This window comes from Equus przewalskii, chromosome 6, assembly GCF_037783145.1.
Source record: "Equus przewalskii isolate Varuska chromosome 6, EquPr2, whole genome shotgun sequence".
Taxonomy (NCBI): Eukaryota; Metazoa; Chordata; class Mammalia; order Perissodactyla; family Equidae; genus Equus; species Equus przewalskii.
Window position 1 is genome coordinate 42,968,386 of NC_091836.1, and position 22,394 is coordinate 42,990,779.

The window sequence follows — 22,394 nt, forward strand, 5'->3', positions numbered from 1 at the left end:
ATTTACCGAACTAAAACAATAAAAGGAAAGCAAAACACCCATTCAGAAAGGACGCCTGCAGTTCTTTCCGTTCTACGGGACCTCAGGCCCCGAATTCTGCAAAGATGCCGCAGCGCCATGTCAGCTCGGGGTAGACAAGCCACCCAGCCGCCACTGCCCATGCGCGGAGAGCACGCCTCTCGCCGGCCGGCGGCGACGGCGACTGAGGCAGAGGCTTGCGCATGCGCGCGGCGACCGCAGCGCGCCGGGGTCCCCGCCCGCAGCCGCCAGCGCCTGGGTGCGTAGCTCCGCGGCAGGCCGGGCCGGCTCGCTCGGCTGCTGGGCTGCTCGGCGCCGCACCCTGCGGTGGGCGGCCTCGGCCACGCGCGTCCGGCCTCTGAGCTGCCGCGGAGCTGCGCCGCCCGCTCTAGCTGCTCTCCGCCGCCGTCCGCTCGAGCTCGCCCGGGGCTGCGGGCGCGGTGCCTCGGTCCTCCGGGCGTCGCAACCGGCCCGCTCCCTCCCGGGGCCGCGGGCTCGTTCCGCCGCCCCCGCCTGCGGCGCGGCTGGGTCCGCCTGCAGCCCTCTGGCCTTCCCGCAGGTCCCCGCCCCGGAGAGCGGAGCGGCCCTCCGAGCCCGGCCCGGCCGGCCCGGCGGGGAGATGAGCTTCTTCGGCTTCGGGCAGAGTGTGGAGGTGGAAATCTTGCTCAACGATGCGGAGAGTAGGAAGCGGGCGGAGCACAAGACGGAGGACGGGAAGAAGGAGAAATATTTCCTTTTCTACGACGGGGAGACGGTCTCCGGGAAGGTGAGCCTCGCCCTCAAGAACCCCAACAAGCGGCTGGAGCACCAGGGCATCAAGATCGAGTTCATCGGGCAGATTGGTGAGTGGGCCCCGGGCCTCCCTCCGCGGCCGTCCGCCGGGTCAGGGCGCCGACCGGGGCGGGAGAGCGGGCGCGGCGCGGCCTGCCGGACCCTTGTCCCTCGTGATCGCTCTCCCTGCCAAAGGGACCGCGCACCGCGAGGGGTGGGGGCGCCGAGGGCGCGGAAGCACGGGGAGCAGGCTTGCCGGGTGCGTCGTGCTGGGCAGCTGGCCCCGGTACCCTAGTTTCCCTTCAACCTGCCACCCAGCTTTCCTCCCTGCCTCCAGGATTTCGGAGTGAGATGCTCCTGCCATAGCCTGCAGGTGGGTTTGTTCCGGGGAGACCGTTCTTCCAGCACCGCCTTTGCCGTCGTCTGGACGTGCACAGCTGTCAGACAGATTAAGCTGGTCCTCTGTGCCTCACTTACTTGCACTCCCATCCACTCCTTTTTCTTGTAGATGTGTTGTGAGAGGGTCGGCTCACTAGTATCTTATATCTCACCTTAGCTCTGAACTGCCTATCCTTGGACATGTTTTGAGAAAGAAGCCCTGCAGTCTTCAGCCTCAGGCTTGCTGTCTACCTAGCCGGTATTTCTAAGACTTCTTTATTAGAATGCTAGTTTTCAACTGACTTATTTTCTTCTTAAAGACAAAGAAAGACCAAAATTAAATGATCAAAATTTCTCAATGGCCCAGCAGTTTTCAAACATGATCATTAATAATTAGAACTAGACAGTAAAAAGCAGTAACGATACAGAAGGTTTTGGGAGCTGACAGTGCAGTTGAGGTTGTCTGCAATTCTAAGACTATTTTGAGTCTTGTGTTTATTAAAACTCTTAGGTCCTTCTGAAATAAATTGTTTTTGTCCTTAGGTCAGGAGTAGATTCACAATAAATACTCGTGTGAGCTGCAAAAAACCTCTGGCAGAGAATTCATACCCTGTTCCACATGCTGCATGTATACCCCTGGTTTTAGGGACTTTCTGTGAAACTTCATTAACCACTGGCTCTCATATCCTTAGATTCAGCAAACTCTCCCTTTTACAGAGGCAGGAAACACTGGCACAGGTAGGAGGAAACTGGAAAAAGGAGTCTTTATGGCCTGTCTCTGCAGTCCACTGCTCACCATTGAAGAAAATGAAATCAGCTTGAAGACTGGCTGATCCTATAGGAACCTTTATTTGTTACTTTAAATCCAAAATGAGTAGCCTTTTATGTACCAGAAAGGAAGATGAAGAATGAGTTTCATCCCCTCTGCTCTCCTGCTTCTGGCTGAGATAGAATTTCTCAACGGCAGCACTGTTGACGTTTTGGGCCTGATAATTCTTTGTTGTTGTAGGATGTTTAGCAGCATACCTGGCCTCTACCCAGCAAGTACCAGGAGCACCCCCAAATTGTGACCACAAGAATGTCTTGAGATATAGCCTTATGTCCCCGGGAGGGTGAAATCACCCCTAATAAAAAAACCACTGGGTAGACAGGATGAATCCAAAGCATTTTATGCTTAGCATAATAGATGAGAAAGTCAAAAAGGCCTTTTCTACTTAGAATTAGTATTTTAAAGTAGCAGTTTTAAACTGATTGCATGGATTCTTTGGCTCTGTAATATAAGTGTAGACAGGCACGTTTAGTCTGTGTCTCTACCATCATCCAGGTGGTGATACCTCATTGATATGTGAAAGACAACTGGCTTGTCCCCTGCCCCAGCAACATGATGAAATGAGCTGTTCAGGGGCAACGGTGTCCAGGCCTCCCTCTAGTCTAAATGACAGGAAGTGGAGGAGCCTGCTTGCTGTACTTGCTCTGCCTGGCTTCTTGTCTAATTCCTGGAGTCCCAGGACAGCATCCCTGCCGAGTTTTCTGAGAACCTTCTATTGCTTCCATTAATAACTCTTCCTGGGCCCCTGAGCACTGTGTGCTGAGTTGACCCTGTGACTTTGGGGAAGCTGAGCCCCTCTCTGAGCCTCAGCTCTCTCACCTGTAAGGCAAGGATAACAAAATCACCTTGTGAGAATGTTGACATGTCAAGGGATCATGCTTCTTGCAGAGTATGGTGTATTTGTGTCATATACCTAAGACAGTCTATGAACTGACCTCAGGGTACCAGAGCGAGGCTAGTGAGTAACTTTGCTGAAGTTGTGGTCATGTGGTTTTCCCCTTCATTGCATTCTTTGACTATGTATGATGTGGGTGGAACTCCGGTCAGGATCTAACGTTGGGCTATATGGGTAACATACAGTATGGGTCTTGCTGAACGGGGGTAAGAAAGTTAATATCATTATGCTCTGTCCACCTTCTTCACTGATTTCCATTTTAACTCAGAATTTTTCTTCTTGTAAACCATAGTCTCTTGGATTGGGTTCTTTGTTTTTTCCTTCCTTTCTTCTTGGGAAGAGTTCCACAGCTTGAAAATGAAGTGGTTTATGTAATTACCCTTCTTATCCTTATGGTTAATTTCCTATCCTTCCTGAAGAAAGTGTATTTGTCCCACCTGTGTATCCATTAGAGGGACAGCCTGGTATGTAGTTGAGGGTCAAGCAGACTGGGTTACTGAAACTAGATAAGGCTTGGTCTGTGATGATACAGCCTTTGCTAGGGTCTTGTGAGGACTAGAGATAATACACGTGAAGTGCAGGGCTTGGCACATATAGTAGGTACTCAGTAAAAGAGGCTTAAGATGATCATTGTCATTTTCTTCTTCCCTATTAAGCTTGATCCATCAAGAAGTTTCCAGGGGCTAGACCTTTACAACATGTCACCCTGCAGTCACCCCTGATTCCTGTGCAGACTCTCCATGGGAAATGTTTGCTCCAGCTTAGCCTCCCCTCTGGTTTCCTTGTCTGCATCCCCACGTTGCCTTCCCAGTCTCTTCTCCTGGAAGACGTGCTAGCCCGAGTGAAAACTTTATGGAAGGGACTCTACACAGAGTCCTTGCACAGACAGCTGTTTGGTTATCTGTTGCATTGGGCCTCTTTGGACCCCCCGTTCCTCATAGTGACCCAGACCCTGTTCAGAAAAGCTCCTATCTCAGTCTTGGTTTTGGAGGTAGGCAAGAAGAAGGGTGACTTTTGTCCCCTGGCCCACATTTTTCCCTCTGTAACTTGCTGTGGCAGTCTCATCTGCACCCGTAATGTCAGTGCCTTCTTGTATTCTGATGACTCCCGAGCTGTTTCTTCGTTCTGACCTGACGTCTCTTTTGAGTTCCATGCCTGCGTTTCCAACTGCCCACTAGATATCTCCACCTGGTTACCCTACAGGCCCCTCAGAGATACATCTCAAACAGAAGCCCCTTTCTTTTTCTGCTCCAGCCCCAGCCTGCTGCATCTCCTATTTTCTCCCTTGTTGGCCTTGGCATCCCAGGGCCATTCATCCTCAGAAATCTTGGAGTCATCTGAGACCCTTGATTCCTTCTCCTACACATCCAATTGGCTTCTAAGTTTTGGTCCTCTCCAGCAGTTCTATAATGTATCTTAAGTCTGTGCTTCCTCTCCATTCTCAATGCAACTGCCCTTGTTATTTCTGTTTGCAGCAGCCTCTTAACTGGTCTTCCTGCCTTTATTTTCCTCTTCTTTCAGTTCATCTTCTGTGAGAATGAACTTTCAAAAAGGCACATCTAACACTGTCAGTCCCCTCCTTAAGATTCTTCTCATTGACTCCCTCTTGGTTAAAGGGAAGGGCGTATGCAACTGTTTTCTGAGCTGACCCCTGCCTTTTTCTCCAACCTCATCTCTCCCTAACCCTTCACCCTCACCGCTTGTAGTTTGCTCAGAGTATCATGTTCCTTCTAGTGTCTTGGCATCTTCCCTTTGTATGTGAATATCTTTCTGAAAGGCATGACCTTCCACCCAAGCTCTTCCTCATTCTTAAAGCCCAGCAAACATGACACCATCAGAAAGCCTCCCCAGGCTGGCTGAAGCACTCCTTCCCCTGCTTCTGCAGGCCTCTTTGGTACCTCTTTTTAAGCGGGACGTGACAAGCTTGTGACTTTGTTTTTTTTAACTTGTCTGTCTCCCTCACTAAATTCTGAGCCCCTGAAAGCCACGCCTGCCTCAGTCCATTGTCAGTCCACTGGCTAACCTCTTGTCTCAATGGCTAGCACCAAGTAGGTGCTCAGTCGCTGTTTGCTAAGTGGATACACTGGTCAGATCCAGGAATTTACAGAAGCTATTCCCTGGATTTTTTTCTCATCTCCTCCTGGATAAACCAGAGTTATTTTAATGAAAGAAAGGGTGAGTACAGGTTTGCTTTGCTGGTTACGCTAAGACGCGGGCTTCCAGCTTGTGCTCGGGCGGAGGTGTCGACGAGCTAGGTGCAGCCTTACTCCAGGCCACTGAGAACTGCGAAGACTGAGGGAACTTGGGTAAGGAAGCAGTATAACTAGGTGTCAGTTCACTTGCTCTTGCGTCTTTCTTTCGTCATACTTTCTTATGCCAAGTTGAAGCCGATTTCTCCCTGTATATAAGAAAACGAGTTGTCGTACCTGTGGTCCATTCAGGTCTGCACCAACGCTCTGAGGTTGCAGTTTGAATTTGCCCCCCTGAGAGTACAATAAGGTCTCACTGATTCACCTGTGTTGTATCTGTTTTTCTATTATCCTCAAATGTTTTTGAGCCACGTTGGGATTCTTCCTGCACCTACTGTACTTTTTCCTATGGCCTACTCTAGGTTCTAACAATGCCAACAAACATATGGTGAGGGCATCTCCCATGTCACTCTAGCAGCTCATGGCCCACATTTTTAGAAGAATGCAATGTGGTATGTAAGGAGCATTGAGGGAAGTTCTGTAATAGCTAGAAGAAGGAGAAGATAGAAGAAAGTTCTGTAACAGCAGAATGAGAGGCCATTTTTCAGCTGGATTAACTTGGGGAACACCAGTGGAGGATGTAAGGCAGAGCTGGGCCACCTTGGAGACTAATGGGGTTAAGTAAACCAAAGGTAATTAGAAGGTCAAACTTACAGAGGAAGGCGGACATGAATACCCTGCCCTCCGAAGCCAGAGAGATAGTACCTGGAGTTTTTAAGTTTTTAAAACTAATGCTACTGGATATACTTGAACCCGTCAGCATCAATCAAGCTTGTGCTTCTAAAAACTCCACAAGCTTTCTGTATTTTAATTCATTAACCCATGAAATGCTTAATAGGCACATTGAGATTAAATGGATTGATTCTGGCCCATTAGTAAGGTGTTGCAGGGCTTGAAGTAGAGCTGTGTTGAGGTGGGTGTGGCAGCCCAGAGGCCTTACTGCGCCAGCAAGTTGACCAGGGTCCAGGAGATGGAGTGGATGTGGCGAGCACGAGTCTTGACTGGACTGCCAGTCAGCAGACAGTGGCTGGAAAATTAGGATGAAGAGGAGGCTCTTCGGAGGACTTTTTGCTCTTGCTGACTTAGTTTCTTCCAAGATCAGCGTGAAGCCTGGACCCAACGTGGCCCTGGCCCAGCAGGAACTCTCAGGGTGTCTGTTACAGGATGACCCTGTGATGCCAGGCTGGCTCAATTTCCTTCCAAAGTGGCACATTCACTCCTTAACCGTTGGTGGCAAGTTTCACCATGAAGACATCCTGACTACAAAAGTCATTTCCTCCTGTTGGACTAAGAAGGAGGCTCAAGACAGAGAAGTTACCTTAACAAAAAACTTGGTCAGTTCCTACTTCCTGCTTGAGATGACTGGTCCCTGAGGGCCTTGGAGGTTGGGGAGAACTAGAGATGACTTGTGGCTACATTTTTGGGACAGAAGAGAGGTAGTTTATAGTCTCGTTAGGGCCCAGACCTCTTGCTAGAACAGCCTTGGATTTTCTGTTTTAATTTATGCAAGAGGAAACCAAACTTTCTGGCAAATAAAGTACGGCTACTGTTTTTGCCCCTTTGCCTCACAGGGTTTGCAAAAGCATTGCAAGTGGCTTGTGAATTATAAATTAAAAAGCCCAGTCCAGCCCCACTCAGACTACACAGTGGCCACTCTTCCGTGACACTGATGAAGGAGCTGGTGCTAACATGTGTCCAGCAGGAAGAGCACTAGGGAGAGCCTGGTGCCCTGCAGGGACGGACCTCTCCTGCCAAAGGCCCGGCCCCAGCCAGCTTCCCCAGCTGGATCAGGCACACCATTGTTTGCGTTCTCAGATGCTGGCAGCCTGGGTGCTCTCAGAGCACTCTTGGATCCCTCTCTGTTTTGTTTCTCATGTTGCCTTTGGGCTGTGTGATCATATCTGTGTATTTTTCCATACTTCTCCTTCCATCTTTCTCTTGACTCTGGGATTTCCCACTTAAAGTTAATGGACGTTGGGGTTTTGCTCTGCCTGCTGTTTTCTCCTGAAACTATGGCCAGAATCCAGTGCTTGGGAACTGAGGTACCGGGTTTCCCCGCTAAGGGAACACTTCCCGTGTAGGAGCCAGGACTGTCAACAAGGGCTCGTGTAGCAGTGGACCAGGAAGAGTAAGTGAGGAGCCCTAGTCATGGGCTGGCAGTGGCTCTGTTCCTACCCAATCACTGCACTTCTTTACTTTTATTGGGGGGCACAGTTACTGGCTTTTAAAATGAGCAATGGGTTACTCACCTCACCTGAGCGTTTCCCCACACAGTTTGTGACTTTCGTCTCCCATTTAGCAGTTTTGTGGATCTCACTACCCAGAATGCTGACCACTGCTGATTCCATTTAGTGTTTGGAAGAGAAGGTGGATTGTTTGTAATATAAGATGGATCAAAGTGTAACTACATAGAAAATCAGCAACAAGCTGTAATCGCAGAATACCGTGTACATTCATACAGAGGTGGCAGCACTAGTTTGGATTAACCACACTCCTGCCACCTTCACAGGTGAATAAATCTTAGGACAGGGCCCACTTGGCTTTAGAATGTCTCCCTCTCTGGGGTAAGAAGGTTCCCTGTGGAATAGGTTTGTCAGGGCCAGCCCTAGGGCAGCAAGGGGTTGACTTTGCACTCAGGCTGAAAACACCACCTGAGAGCATTTTCTCCTTCTGGACACGGTTCTTCCCAGCGCAGGGCTGGACACTGCATTGGCTCTTGGGAGGCAGGAGATCTGATTTCTTGGGCTCAAGAAAGCTTCGATCCTTATCAGGGTTCAGACGTTGTGCTGTCCAGGTGGACCCAGAGCAGATGCAGCTCTGCCCCCTGCCCCTGATGCCCAGGTTATCCCTGAGAGAGATCGCCTGCTGTGCTCTGGAGACTTGGAACCAGGCCCAGTTGCCGGTTGTCCCAGACACTCCTCTCTGTGGACCTGTCTATTTGTCCCCAAGCAGCCAACAGCAGAAATGGCAAATATACTCTGCCTGGTCCATTTTCCTGGGTGGTCTGCACCCCTGCAGTTTGCAGCTTAGCATAGGACTGGAGCCCAGAAATACCCGAGGGGTGGTACCTTGACTGATGTGGCCATGGGTAATCACAGTCAGTATGAAGTGTCCCTACCGCACAGCCAGGTACTGGGGGGTGCCAGGAAGCTGGGGATTTAGGCCTTCTCTAAAGATCATGCATATAGCAGAAGTTAATGCTTAAATAGCACAGCACATACAGACATAAAATAATGTAGGACACATGGTGGCACGAACTTACAAAGAAATACCAGAACTATTGCCAGAGGAGGATGAATTTAGAGCAGTGTTCCTTAAAGTGTGGATCCTGAACCAGCAGGACCAGCATGCCCTGGGAGCTTGTTAGAAATGTAAATTCTCGGGCCCTGCCGCAGACCCCCGATTCAAAAACAGTAGGGTGGGGCCCAGCAATCTGTGTTTTAACAAACCCTCCAAGTGTTCTGATGCTCACTGAAGTTTGGGATAACATTAAAGCTTCTTTGTGAGATTGGCCACATGCATGCCTTTTTGAGAGAGAGTAGCAGCCAGTGGCTAATACTGTTTGAGCATCTGCTCTCTATTAGCTGCTGTTGTAGTCCTGTCCCTGCTTTACCACCTCTCTTTCTCACAAAACCTTAGGAAGTGGGCTGTGTTATTACTGCCACGTTAGCAGGTCCGTCCTAGCTATCTCGCAAGGTTGTTATACGGATGATATGGTTAAGTAACTATGAATATGCTTTCAAAAGTTAGAAATAGATTTAAACATGTGTTTAGAGAAGTGTGTTTGTGATAGCGCTTCCCCTGATGTACTGCTTGCTGAGATGCTGCCCTGAGGTCCTGGAGCAGGTTACACTGGGTTCTTACTGGGCCGCAGGATTTCTCTGTATGGAACGGAAGAGTGTTTGGAAAGGTAGGAGGGAGACAGAGCAGCATGCGGGGATACCGTGAAGGGGTGGAGTAGGAGAAGGGAGGAGTCAGAAACAAGGCTGGAGGAAGTCTGTTTTGTGGGGAGGGCTTTCAGAAGCAGGGTTCCTGCAGCCTGGAGCCCCTTGCTAGGCCTCGTGTAGCTCGGGGTCTGGTAGAGGAGGCTGATGCTCTCTCTCCAGAACTCTACTACGATCGTGGGAACCACCATGAGTTTGTGTCCCTGGTGAAGGATTTGGCTCGGCCCGGAGAAATTTCTCAGTCACAGGCCTTCGACTTTGAATTCACCCATGTGGAGAAGCCGTATGAGTCCTACACAGGGCAGAACGTGAAGCTGCGGTAAGTCGTGCCCGTCGTTTACTCACATTGCTCCAGAAGCTGCCCCATGTGGATGAGGACCTGAAGCTGTCCACATTTCTGAGGATCTTTTTATGGGTATCAAGAAGGAAAAGTGCTGAGAGCAGTGTGTGCTGGTAAATGTTTGACAGCAGGCTCTCTGCGAGGAGAAACTCCTCCTAGCTGGTCGCATTTGTCGATTTCCATAGTGTAAATGTTCCCCCCATGGCCTATTTCAAGCTGCCAGCCTGATGTCCTTGAATGCAGAATTGGAAAGAGGTGTACAGTAGCCACCTATATGTAGCATTACCATCGTACGGAGACACTAGGTGTAAACTCTAGCAAAATAATTAGGAAGCAGTGAGTTTTTAGTGTGTAGTACCTTTGTTTTTAATACAGTACAGTTAGTTGTAAGTTTATATAATTTAATTATAAATAATTGCTGTGTTTAACAACCAATTCATAAAATTCCTGAAAATTCAACAATTGGCTTTTGTACACTGGTACAAGCTACCTCCAGCACACCACTGGCTGGGCATCAGGACATACTGAGCCTTGGTCCAGCTCTGCCACACAACAGCAGTGTGATCCTGAGCTCTGTCACTCCGCTTTCTCACTTGAAAAGTGGGTAAAAGATTTGGATTCTAATTCTAGATCTGTCTTCTCCATATTTTGAGGTGATGAGAGAATAAGACGTTGATGCCATGTGACAAGTTCTTAAAAAATTAATAAACATGATTTAAGTACATGGGATTGTTTTTATTATTCCAGTCTTGGAAACTGAGGATAGGAACTGACCCTAGGGCCTCTGGGGTAAAAAAAATCCACGGCAGGTGACTCTTGGATGTCACCCGAGATTATGTGATGTCACTGGGATACTTCCTCCATCACTCTGGACAGTGGGTTCCAGGTCTTGATGCTGTCTCATAAGGTCAGCTTGTCTTCATCACCTCAAGGCCTGGGTTTAGGATGGTGCAGACTGCAGCAAGACCATTCCTCCCTTCTTTCTCCCTGGCCTCCCCTCTTCCATCGGAGGAGTGATTGTAGGCTCCTCTTTTTCAGTCTTTGCAGAGAGATCTAAACACTTGACGTGACCCCCACTAAGGACAGCATTTCATACCTGCTCTTAGAGAAGACAACAACGCTGAGGATTATCTAGTCGTCACCTAAACGTGGCTGTGGGATTTAGTGTTATTTAATTTTATTTTTGGGGTGGATTTCTCTTAAATGTTTTTATGTTAGAAAGAAAGGTGTTGAAAACAGTATGGCAATTCATCAAAATATTAAAAACAGAATTACCATAAGATCCAGCAGTTCCACTTCTGGGTATATACCCAAAAGAAGTGAAAGCAGGGTGTGTACACCCACGTTCATAGCAACATACTCACAAGAGCCAAAAGGTGGACACAACCTGACTGTCCATCAACAGATGACTGGATAAACAAAATGTGGTGTGTACATGCAATGGAATGTTATTCAGCCTTGAAAAGAACAAAATCCTGTCATATACCATGACATGGATGAATCTTAAAAATATAATGCTAAGTGAAATAAAGCCAGTGATAAGGAGACAAATACTGTGCGATTCCACTTATCTGAGGCACTGAGAGTAGTCAAAATGGTAGAGAAAGAAGGTAGAGTGGTGGCTACCAGAAGCTGAGGGGATGGGCAGTTAGTGTTTACTGGGGACAAAGTTTCAGTTGGGGAAGTTGAAAAAGTTCTGGCACTGGATGGTGGTGATGGTTGCACAACGATATGAATGTACCTAATGCCACTGTACACTTAAAAATGATTAAAATGGTAAATTTTATGTTATATATATGTATTGTAGGGGAGGAAAAACACTTTTTTCTCTACCCATCTTAGGTTCATTGGCTGAGGCCCTGCAAATTAGACTGAGAAAAGACAGATGAGCAACAGAAAAACAAGTTTATTCACGTGTGCATTGTGCATACATGGAACTTGGTGATCAGTAACTCAAAGGGGTGGTTAGAACTTAGACTCACGTGGGCATCTTAACAGAGGAACAGTAACTTTACAGAGAAGTGCCAAGACTTTGAGCTTCTAGAGGCAGCAGATCGTAGGAAGGTGCCTACGTGGGGGAAACAATGGAAGATGAGGTGGTTTTAGCAAGCTTTGTTAGGTATATTTCTCTGGTGCAGTGTCTAGGGATTAAGAAGGTCCTGCCCTTCATGGTAGAGAGGGGGAGGGCAGACAGTTTTCTTGTGTCTGCTCCTGTTCAGTTGCTTTCAGCTCAATGTAATCCTTATGCCAGGATTTTGGGGTGGCATACTCTGAATTCCTTCTATATTTTACCACAATAAAAAAAAAAAGTGTTGCTGTCCAAATGAGATGAAGACTTTAGGGTTCATGTTGAAAAAGAGAGGAAGTAAAGAAGGGACAATTAGTTCAGGGCAGTTTATAGAAGATGTAAATTCCAGATTAAGAGCTGTTGTCTTATTACATAGGCAGAGAGAAAACATGAAAAGATTGTTTTGGACTCTTTTCTTTTTAGGCAGGGTTTTGGTTCTTTTGGAAGATTAATTTAAAGTCAGTATGTAATATTTGATGGATGGGAAGAGTGTGGAGACAGACTGTTAGAAGGCTAGGATGAGGTGCCACGAGTTAATGGGAACAGGCAGAAAATGGGGAATTTAATAGACATCAACGGAATTTACCAATGAGTGGAAATACAGACCAAGGGCTATCAGGAGGAAGAGATGATTTGTAGAAAAGATGATTCATCCAATTTTAAAGTTTGAAGCACTGGCAGAATAGAGAGGTGTAAAGCTGACTAGACAATTGGAAATGCAAGCCCAGCAGCCAGGATGGAGAAGGGCACTGTTGGGAATCGGCTCCTCAGAGGTAATAAGTGATAGGTTGTTGAAGGAGGAGAGCTCAGGGCAAGAGGAGCCTGGAACCCACAGGAGTACTGGGGATATGAGGAGGAGGAAGGCGGAGGTGAAGCAGGGTAATAACCTCCTGGGGAACCAGGGAAGAGCGTTTCAAGGAGGAGGAAGTGTTTTACACTCTAATGGAGAACTGATGCCAAAAAAAGGCCACTGGATTTGGCAAGTGGGAGGCCATGTGTTACCTTCGGGAGGGCAATTTCTGTTGGGTGGTAGAGAGAGAAGCAAGGGTCAGGAGTGGCAACGGGGGAAGAAGCTGCACTAGTTAGAACAGGACCCCTCGGTGACAGCTGTTTCTGAAGAAAGGTGTCAAGAGGGTAAGGCCTGGAGGGTGTTGTGGGGATTGATGAGTTTAGGACTTTGTATAAACTCAAAGGATTCAGAAGCCTTTAGCTGGAGAGAGATTGAGTGTGCTGAAGGATCAAGGTGCTGGACAGTGGTTCCCTACCAAGTGCCCATTAGAATCTCTGGGGAGGCTTATAAATGTCAATGCCTGCATCCCTTTCCAGGACCTGTACATGCCAGATGTGCCAGGGCTTCAGGATTTTTAAAGCCTTTCCCCGGCGAGTGATTGTAATGTGCTTCCAGATTGAGAGTTATTCTGCCAGATGGAGGAGGAGAAAAGGTTTTGAGAGAGAGAGGTACTGTTGGAAGGAGGAAAGGATGGGCAAAGATACAGACACACACCTAGGCCCTAAGTAAGAAACAGCACAGAGCAGAGAAGGGAGAAAGCTGTAAATCTTGACTCCGAAGGTCTTCTCAGCGGAGTAAAAATGATGTCCTCCACAGAGAGGTGGAGGGGAGGCTTGAGAGCCTGAGCAGTTTGAAATGGCTTAGGAGCAGATGTCTTGAGGAATGTGAGGCAAGTTACTGAGATGAATAAAAGGATTGCCAAAATGCAGTTTGGGCCACACAGAGGAGAGTAGCCTAAATGTGTAGTTGATCTGGTTAGCAACTTTCTCCAGGAATGCTTGACAGGCAGTGGGCATCATGTAAGTTTTATTTAGAGGAAAATATAACTAAAGGGGTGTTTCTTCCCTCATTGGGTGTTAGCATAAGTCAAGGGGACAGGGATACTGGGGAAGGCCATGCTGAAGTAGCTGGCCATAGAGGCCAGGCTCGGCATACTAATCCCTCCAGGGGCTGTGTCTCTGCCTTCCTTCTGACTTACCCCTAGCTGCCACAGGAGCCCCTCCCCTAGCATCCTAGGTTCAGCAGAGGCTTTCTGAGTTCATAGCAGGTCCTCTCTTCCCTCTGCTGCTTTACTGACAAGGTTTGCTATTCCTGAATGCCCTTCTGTCTTTCCCTATAGCACCTGATTCTTGTATCTGAATGAGCACTTGCCGTGTGTTCTAATTTTTCTGTTTATTTCCCCATCCCCTCGGTGGACTCTGAGCTTCTCATGACACTGTGTCTTAATCATCCTGTGCCTAACAATAAATGTTTGCTGAATGACTAACTGACTTAATTTCTCCATCCCCTATTCTTCTCTTTTAACTGTAAGGGACTTGAAAAATGCTCCTTGATTGATATTGTTAAATAAGCAGGCATGCATATATAAGAGTATAAGAGAGGTCCCTGTGCCCAAAAAGTCAGGAGTTAGTTGAAGAACTAAAACCTGTTCACAAATAGATGATAGATAGTGGTGAGGGCCATGAAAGACTTAAAAAGAGCATGCTATTGAAGTATGGAGCAAGAAATCACTTTTACTTAGAACAGGGTTCTTAGCCCAGAGCATGGGCTCCAAAAGGCATTTGGGGGAACGGTCTTTGAACTCCCTGGAATTGTAATTAGAAATTTTGTGTATAAGTGCATATGTCCATTTTTTCTGGAGGAGAGTCTGCAGAGGCAAATTCACAAAAGATTACAAAGCCCCAGAGGTTAACCACTGTAAGGGGTTTCTCAAGTGGGTCAGTTCGGTGCGTGAACCGGGTAGCATCTGAAGACTGGGAGTGTCCCTTCATGACATGTCTGTCTCCACAGGTATTTCCTTCGAGCCACCATCAGCCGCCGCCTCAATGATGTTGTCAAAGAGATGGACATTGTAGTTCACACACTCAGCACGTACCCAGAGCTGAACTCCTCCATCAAGATGGAGGTCGGGATTGAGGACTGCCTGCACATCGAGTTTGAGTACAATAAATCCAAGTAAGTGTCTGGGCCCCCACAGCTGTGGAGGAACTCATTTAGGGATATTAAGAGAGGACTCGGTCAGAATGCAAAGCCTGAGCCTCTTGCCTCTGCTGGGTCGTGGTGGCATGCTGTGCATACTTAAACTAAACTATATTAAATTAAGACGGTAAATTTAAGCTAAACATCCTATGCTGTCTTTCAAAATCAAGCTAAAATAACTATAAGGTTATTTGTTTTGGATTCTATGTACAGCTATTTCCTTCTGCTGATGAGAAGAATCTCAGAATACCATTCCAGTATTGTTTGTATCCTACATACTGTATGTCTTGAGAAATCGAAGTGAGGAAGCCGGACACCACCAGAGTCTGCTGCCTCCTCCCTGAGCTGAATGAACTGTGGCCAAGAATGTTTGATGCTTTTTTATAAAGATCATTAGATAATTTTATTTTAACTGGCAAGTTGGGAAGCCACGTGTGTTTTAAACTATGTTGACTGTTAGAACATCAAAATATTTGTGTGTAAATCACAAAACTTGCAGTTCAAAAATGTACCATAAGCGCCTTTCTTTTCAATATAATATATTGCTGAAAATGTTTGAAAATCAAATATGCAGAAGTAAAAGTGTATTCTAGGGGGCTGGCCTGGTGGTACATGCAGCGGTTAACTTCACGTGCTCTGCTTCAGCAGCCTGGGCTTTGCTGGTTTGGATCCCGGGCATGGATCTGTGCACTGCTTATCAAGCCATGCTGTGGCAGGCATCCCACATATAAAAAATAGAGGAAGGTGGGCACGGATGTTAGCTCAGGGCCAATCTTCCTCAGCAAAAAGAGGAAGGTTGGTCGTGGATGTTAGCTCAGGGCTAATCTTCCTCAAAAAAGAAAAAGAAAAAGTATATTCTAGTCACAGAGAGGTGAAAAAAAAAGTCACAGTCTGTAACTAAGCTGCTCACTGTGGAGAGACCCTCCCATCAGACCCACCATCACCAGAGGCTCAGGGGTGTGAGGACCAAGCCAGATGAGTCTCTTGTGAAGGGGCTGAGAACAGGATGTTTTTAAACTAGAATCATTTGTTGCTTCCTAGAACAGGGGTGAGGGAAAGATGTATTTTTTTCCCCTGCCCCCTGGCCTAGAACCAAGTGTCGCCCCCCAGATCGGGGGATGAGCTGGGAGGGAGGGCCACCTGGACCTGGCGGGGCATGCCGAGGAACAGGCTTCTTCCCTTCTCCACAGCCTCAGGGCTCTGTGCACCTTCCTGGAAAGGAGCCAGCAGAAGTGCCTGCCCACCAGCACCCAGCCACCTGGTGAAGGGGTAGCTGGGAGGCAGTTCCCCTTTGTGGGAGCTCAAAATAGCCATCAGTCAGCAGTGTGTTCAAGACCAAATTTAGTACGAGAAAGGCACTTTAGAGAGTCAGTTCCGTGCCCTCAAGGACTGGATACTCCCGACCCTGGCCCTGCACCGGGTGAGAACAAGCGACCTTCTATATGACGTAGCAGAAAGAGCCCGGTGCTCGGAATTGGGTCCTTTTCTGCCACAAACAGGTTGGGCTCAGGTTAGCAGGTACTAAAATGTTTGTACCTTGGGTTTCTTATCTGAAAATGAGGGGCTTGGATCAGGTAAGTGGGTTTCAAACACACACACGGAAAGGGCAATGTGAAAGGAGCTGGGTCATGGCTCTGGGCCCCCCACGAGAGCAGCTCTTTGGTGTTTCTTCCACATTAATGCTTCTGCTGAAGATTTCATTTAGAATAAAGGAATGTTCTATTTATAAAAGTTTGAAAACCCCTGGAATCTGTGATCTCTAAGCATTCCTTCTAAACTGCTGTGAGTGGCCTATACTCTGCTTTTGTGAGTGTTCTTAGGTTATCTGCTTGGAGTCTGCAGTCTTCCCACTTTGATTATAAGCAGAAAGGTGGCATGAAATGGGGGGGGCGGGGACGGACGCATGCCTAGGAATTAAGAACCTGGGTTCACATCCTGTGTCTGCCCCTACTCCAATCCTAGTTAAATTGTTGATCTTCTTCAAACTTCGTTTTCTTCACCTGTAATATAAGGAGGTTAAATTCTACAGTCCCCACCAACACTCGGGTGCTGTGATTCTGAGCTTCAGGTCTGAAGCTCATGCTGTCTGTCTGCCATGCCTCATGCACAGTCATGCACATACAGCCCAGCAGTCCTGTTGACTGGCCCAGAGGAAAGCTCCAAGGGTCAGAAAGGGTTAGGCAGCATGGCTGAATTCATAACGGCGCACACAGCACAAGCCATGTGAGCAGAGCCCGGAGTGAAGGTGCCGATGGAGCATGAGGTGTGCATCTTGCTCTGCTCCTTCTGCCTGGCCTGTCAGGTCCACAGCAGACAAACTGTTTGCTGCGGGCCATTGAGGGTCAGTTCCCAAAAGACATTTTGTGGAGCTCAGAGAGGAAGAGCGAGACCTGGTTCCTGCATTTGTAGGACTGGCCTCTCACATTTTAGGATATCTAAAGAAAACACATACACAAATGCAAAAGGTATGAAAGAAGTGAAAGTAGTAAAGAGGTAGATCAGACGAGTCAGCATGAGTGGGTGATGTAACATGCCGGAAAAACATCCTTTGGGTTGTATATGGAAGAATGGAGGGGACAGAAGTTACTTTGATTCAAGTAAAGAACATACTGGGAAATCATTCTGCAGTGGCAGGGTGGGTGGAGTATGGCTGAGTGTGCACTGCAGCTCCATCTTTAGCGAAGGTGCATAGCAGCGTCTGCTCCCCTGGATCCACAGAGGCTTGTAAATGTGCAAAGGCTCAGCTGCTATGCACACTTCTTATTTTCATTACTTTCTCTTCCCTAGATACCACTTGAAAGATGTCATTGTAGGGAAGATATACTTCCTGCTGGTGAGAATCAAAATCAAGCACATGGAGATAGACATCATCAAACGGGAAACGACAGGCACGGGCCCCAATGTGTACCATGAGAACGACACAATAGCCAAGTATGAGATCATGGATGGAGCGCCCGTAAGAGGTGAGCCGCAGCTACCACAGCCTTCCTCCTAAAGCCTGCACAGGATTTGGGAGGGCTGAGGGATTGTACTGTTAACATAAGATTTCCTATTAACCTATAATTTCTCAGTCTCTAATTGTACACTGTGGGTCCCACCAGGGAAGAAAAGGAGGGCACAGTCTGTGGAACAGCAGGCTCCTACCGCACCTTCAGCCAGGAGAGCTCCACCTGGACCTCGTTTATACACTGAGCTTGCACTAGATGATGGTGTCTCCAGGGTTATGCCTGTTAAAAAACAAAAAAGTGAAAAGTCCTGCTTTAGGAGATTGTGGTTTAAACATTTTATTACTGTATCCCATTGGCATTCTGACATTCTTTGATGCTAGAGAACAAGAGATTAATGCAAAATAGTCATTTTTGTTACTTAGTTCTAGCTCTGGTAATTCCTCTCTGAATTCATTCACCAAGTTTAGATACCATGGGCAGCACTACCAGGTGCTGCAGACAGCACTGGAACCAGACCAGACGAAAGCGGTCCTCTCCCACCCCCACAGAGCTGACACAGCATCTGGGGTGAAGTTGAAAGCTTTGTTATTTGGGTATTCTATGTGATTATTTGCAAGCAGCAATCATTTATGTTCTTCACTGGCTTTGCAGCAATTGATGATAAAGAATGTGGTTTTTCATTTAGAAGTGCTTGGCGATGCCAAGGTTTTATTCAGTTTATTCCCAGCATCTGTTCCATGTTGAAGGACGGGTGTCAAAGATTTAGCAGATCGGAAGACTGGGGACACTGACAGCAGATTATTGGATGTCACCATGCCATGTCCTTGGGAGGATTGAACTGAGCTCTCTTGACTCTCTCTATTTTCCATTTTTTCACCAGCTGTGCATGGAGAGACAGTTTTCCTGTACAAATGAAATGGGGCACTGAGAAATGATACAAAACAGCAGATAATTAAAAGTTCGTTTCTATTTAGCTTTAGACTACATTATAGGTTTGGCCTTTCTCAGTAGAATTACTGCCCTAATTTTGTTCCTCTTCGACCAGGAAAGGCATGATGTTAGAGGTGGAAAGGATCTAAAATATTACGTAGTCTGATCCCATAATTTTCCACATGAGAAAATTAAGGTCCAGAGAAAGCAACAGACTTACTCATAACTCATACAACTGGTTATTGGAGACCTGGGACCAGAAGGAGGATTTCCTGTTTCCCAGACCACTCTCCCACCCTGTGATCCATCTGAGAGTGGAGATGTATTTAGGGGCAAACACTAACTAGCATGGAAGGAAGTGATGTCAAAATAGCTGGGTGACAGGATAGTTAGCTGAGTTTTGACAGTTGACTTTTGAAAACCCAAAAGCCAGACACATTGCATGTCATCAAAAGATGCGTAACAATAACATCCCTGTGCTGTTTGTACTCCCTGGTCTCTGGATTGGGATGGTGAGAGGACATTCAGATGATGCAATAGGATGGGGAATGGAATTGCAGAGCCACGATTTTTGCTTCCGCAAGTCACTGGCAGCAGAATGCAACTTCCCAAAAGGCAGAAGCATTTGCTTGAGTGTTCTGTGTCATGCTCAGCTGGCATCTGTCCCCCGCTGAGATCAGAGAGGGACTTGGTATAGGGGAGAGAGGGTCACTTTGCCCCTCGGTCTGATTCCCGCCTGGCCCCTACAGGAGAGTCCATCCCCATCCGGCTCTTCCTGGCGGGTTACGAGCTCACCCCCACCATGCGGGACATCAACAAGAAGTTCTCCGTGCGCTATTACCTCAACCTGGTGCTGATCGATGAGGAGGAGCGGCGCTACTTCAAACAGCAGGTGAGGCCAGGCACCTCCTCCAGACCTCTAGAGACAGAACAGGAAGGGCACCACCCCTGCGAAGATCAGGCTCCATTTCTGACAGGGTAGGCAGAACGGTACAGGGGAGAGAGCTTATTAGTCTCTGTGCCACTTGTTGGTTTACCAAGAGGTAGAAACTGGATTACCCAGAGTCCCACAGCAGGAATGAGGTCCCCACTTAATGCCTAGAGTCTGCCTTCTCGGGCCCAGCCGCTGCAATCACACTGCCCTTCCAGTCCATGCAATCAAAAGGGGCCCTGGGGACGGGGTATATGGACAGCTGCTGTCTTTGGCGAGAGATAAACAGAGGAGGTTTTTGCCTAAGATTCTCTAGGAGAAAGTTGGAGCCTCTGGGAAGCCCATCCCCATGCCTCCCTCTCTCAATTCTGCAGGAAGTGGTGTTGTGGCGGAAGGGTGACATCGTACGGAAAAGCATGTCCCACCAGGCAGCCATCGCCTCACAGCGCTTCGAGGGCACAACCTCCCTGGGTGAGGTGCGGACCCCCAGCCAGCTGTCTGACAACAGCAGCAGGCAGTAGGCCCCCAGGGCCAGGCAGCGGCTGGGCTTCCACCCCAGCACCCCAATCTATCAAACACCAGCGGCTGGGGGAAGGGGGAGGACGGTGTGATGCTCAGCTGACCCATTTCTTGCAACCTGAAAACAAATCATGGTTTTGACTTAAATTCTTTCTTCTGAAGAACCTAAGGGGCTTGGGTTGGGACACCATCTCCTTGTGATCCTGTGGCTGATGTGGGAATGGGGAGAGGCAGCGTCCTGGAAGCTAGTCTCTCTGGGAAAAAGAGCCTTGTGTTGAGGCCTTTCACACAGGACTGCCTCGGGTCTTACAGGAGAGCAGAGACCAGGCGTTCTTGGCTCCTGGTTCTCCGAGCTGCCTGATACAGGGTCTGAGCTGCCAGTGGGGCCCTGGGTAATCATGTCTTGTCCTCCTCTCTGCTGTCCCTGAGGTAGTGGCCGAGGAATGGGGCCTGCCCTGTCCTAAGTGGCAGGGGGAGACTCAAGCCCGGGAAGCTACCTCTTTGGGAGTCTTGGATGTGGTGCTTTGAAGTTCCCACAAGCCACCTCCTTTCTGGCCTTTCTCTCACTGCTGGGACCCAGGCATAGTCCTTCTCTGTCTTTTGCGAATTCTGGTCAATAACGTCCTGGAACAGAAGCTTGTGCAAGGGGCTTTGGCTGACTGTCCCCTCACCCGTGAGAAATTCTGGGCCCAGTGACACCCAGGGTCAGCGTGACGCACAGATGGCAACAGAGTTGAACACAGGCCAGGCCTGCTGAGGAAGAAGTATGGTAACTGCATGGCACTGTCTGCCTGCCCCATGGGACTCCTCCCCAGCCTGAGGGCTGGGTGGTTCAGGTGTTGCTCCGGGTGCCAGCATCCTAAACAAGGGCATTTGTTTCCTTTAAGAAGAGATCCCATGACAGGGCCTTGATCGCTTTGCTTCCCTAAGAGTGGGTCCTCATCACTCCTTGCTCTCCATTGAATTTCTGGGAATTGGGGCTTACTCTCACACAGTTGGAAGTTTTCTCTTACTATCGCCCAAGCCCCTTCACTACCTGCCTGCCACTTAGAGGAGGGAGATGAGGACCTCAGCAGAAGACTCTACTACACAACTTCAGAATAATTCTGCTTGCCAAATTATGTCTTCATCTTCACCATTGACTGACCAGAGATTAGGACCATTGGTGTTTTTGTTTAAAAACATACAGAAAAACTCTCATGGGTGTTCTTGTCATACTACAGGAGGGAGGGGTTTTCCTCTGTTGTGCTGTGCTCAGGCCTGTCACAGTAAAGGTGTTGACATCCTTTTTCGCCTCATTTGGAAATGATCAAGATTACTCTCCAGTTGGCCTCCCTTCCCTTCCAAGAAAGACCAGGCAGACCCCACTGGCCAATAAGTACAATATTTGGTGGTCTGAGTTCTCTGTAATTTGGAAAGCAGAGGGGTTGGTTCCTGTGTCATCTTTCAGTTAATGTGGGAAACGGGGACTCCTCTTTTCCTCAGAAATCAGTGCAGTCGTGGGCCTTTGACTGAGCAGGGCTCATGGATCAGAACTGAGACTGGAGGGAAAGGCATTTGGGATGACACTTGAGGTCGACTGGGGGCAGCAGAACCAAGGAAGGTAAGGTGGTTTCCCCCATGCTGGACCCCGAGTTCAGGTGTGACAGACAATCCCCTGGGAACAGGATCCCCCATCCCACTGCCTTTGGATTATCACGGTAGGGGCTTACTTGTACAGGGGAGGCAGGTCCTGTGTTCCTGGCCGTGGCCTTGGGAGCATGAGACTAGGCTCTAGGACACCCCCCAGAATAGCTGGTTTCTAACTAGGAAGCATCTGCCAATTCCTCTGCCCCCTAACTGACAACACAAATTCATTTTCCAACTTGCCTAACATCTTAAACCTTTCTTCTGGGAGAACTAGAAGATAGAATCTGCTTTTATTTTCTCAAGAGCTGTGCACAAGTCAGGCCTTCTGTTTTCTCATACTCTGCCCCCATCCTGTACTTCTCTGTCCAACTGTGGAAGTAAGGGGAGGCTCCTGTCCCCCTCCTTTCAAGGTCCACATACCTGGGAGTAGATACGTACTAAACCAAGCAGTGCAACTTGTAATTAAGCAGCTGCAGTGTTTACATGTTTCTTAATGTGTCGTCTTTTCAATGGCTGTATTTTAAAAAAAAAAAAACTCGTTTCAGTTGTCTCTCTGATTAAAGGAAGCCCCTGTGGCTTGGAGGCATTGTGCCCATGGTCCACCAGGTTCTGTGGTTTCTTCTTACAGTGTCCACCTCACACACAGGGGAAGACAGATCCCTACCCTGATCCAACACAGCATCTGCCCTCTCCATGTCCGTGGCCCCAGGGAACAATGATGAGTGAGTGCTTTATTAACACCTGTTTTGGACAAGCACATGGGTGAGAAAAGAATTCCGATTTTATGCCTACCTGGCAACTTGTCTTGAAACTGCTGATGGTTTAAACCCCTGTGGGACCCAGATGACTTCAGGGGCAAGTGAGGAAGGCTGGTGCAGAAAGCCAAGAGTTCGTTGCAGCGGGTGTTATCAGACTGAGCCCTACACCCTGGTGTTTGCTCCGGTGGAGGCCGGGGG

The 22,394-nt window shown here is 48.2% G+C and overlaps 1 protein-coding gene across 2 annotated transcripts; it reads left to right on the forward strand.

The window, feature by feature from the left end:
- The first annotated feature begins 231 nt into the window (after positions 1-231).
- Positions 232-22,043, forward strand: VPS26B (VPS26 retromer complex component B). 2 transcript variants are annotated; one of them, XM_008523760.2, is made up of 7 exons: positions 232-860; positions 9,247-9,403; positions 14,293-14,457; positions 17,269-17,444; positions 19,109-19,251; positions 19,665-19,766; positions 21,295-22,043. In XM_008523760.2, the coding sequence occupies exons 1-7, from the start codon at positions 638-640 to the stop codon at positions 21,322-21,324; spliced, it is 996 nt and encodes a 331-aa protein (XP_008521982.1). In that variant the 5' UTR covers positions 232-637; the 3' UTR covers positions 21,325-22,043. The 2 variants fall into 2 exon arrangements, with proteins under 2 accessions (XP_008521982.1, XP_008521981.1); XM_008523759.2 differs by having other exon boundaries at positions 19,665-22,043.
- Positions 22,044-22,394: the final 351 nt, after the last annotated feature.

What these genes read in the sequence shown, in the direction of transcription:
- VPS26B (XM_008523759.2), top strand. Translation starts at nt 638, where the DNA reads ATGAGCTTCTTCGGCTTCGGGCAGAGTGTGGAGGTGGAAATCTTGCTC. An exon ending in GGGCAGAACGTGAAGCTGCG is followed by an intron (nt 9,404 to 14,292) that starts GTAAGTCGTGCC and finishes CTGTCTCCACAG; the next exon opens with GTATTTCCTTCGAGCCACCA. An exon ending in GGCGCTACTTCAAACAGCAG is followed by an intron (nt 19,252 to 19,664) that starts GTGAGGCCAGGC and finishes TCAATTCTGCAG; the next exon opens with GAAGTGGTGTTGTGGCGGAA.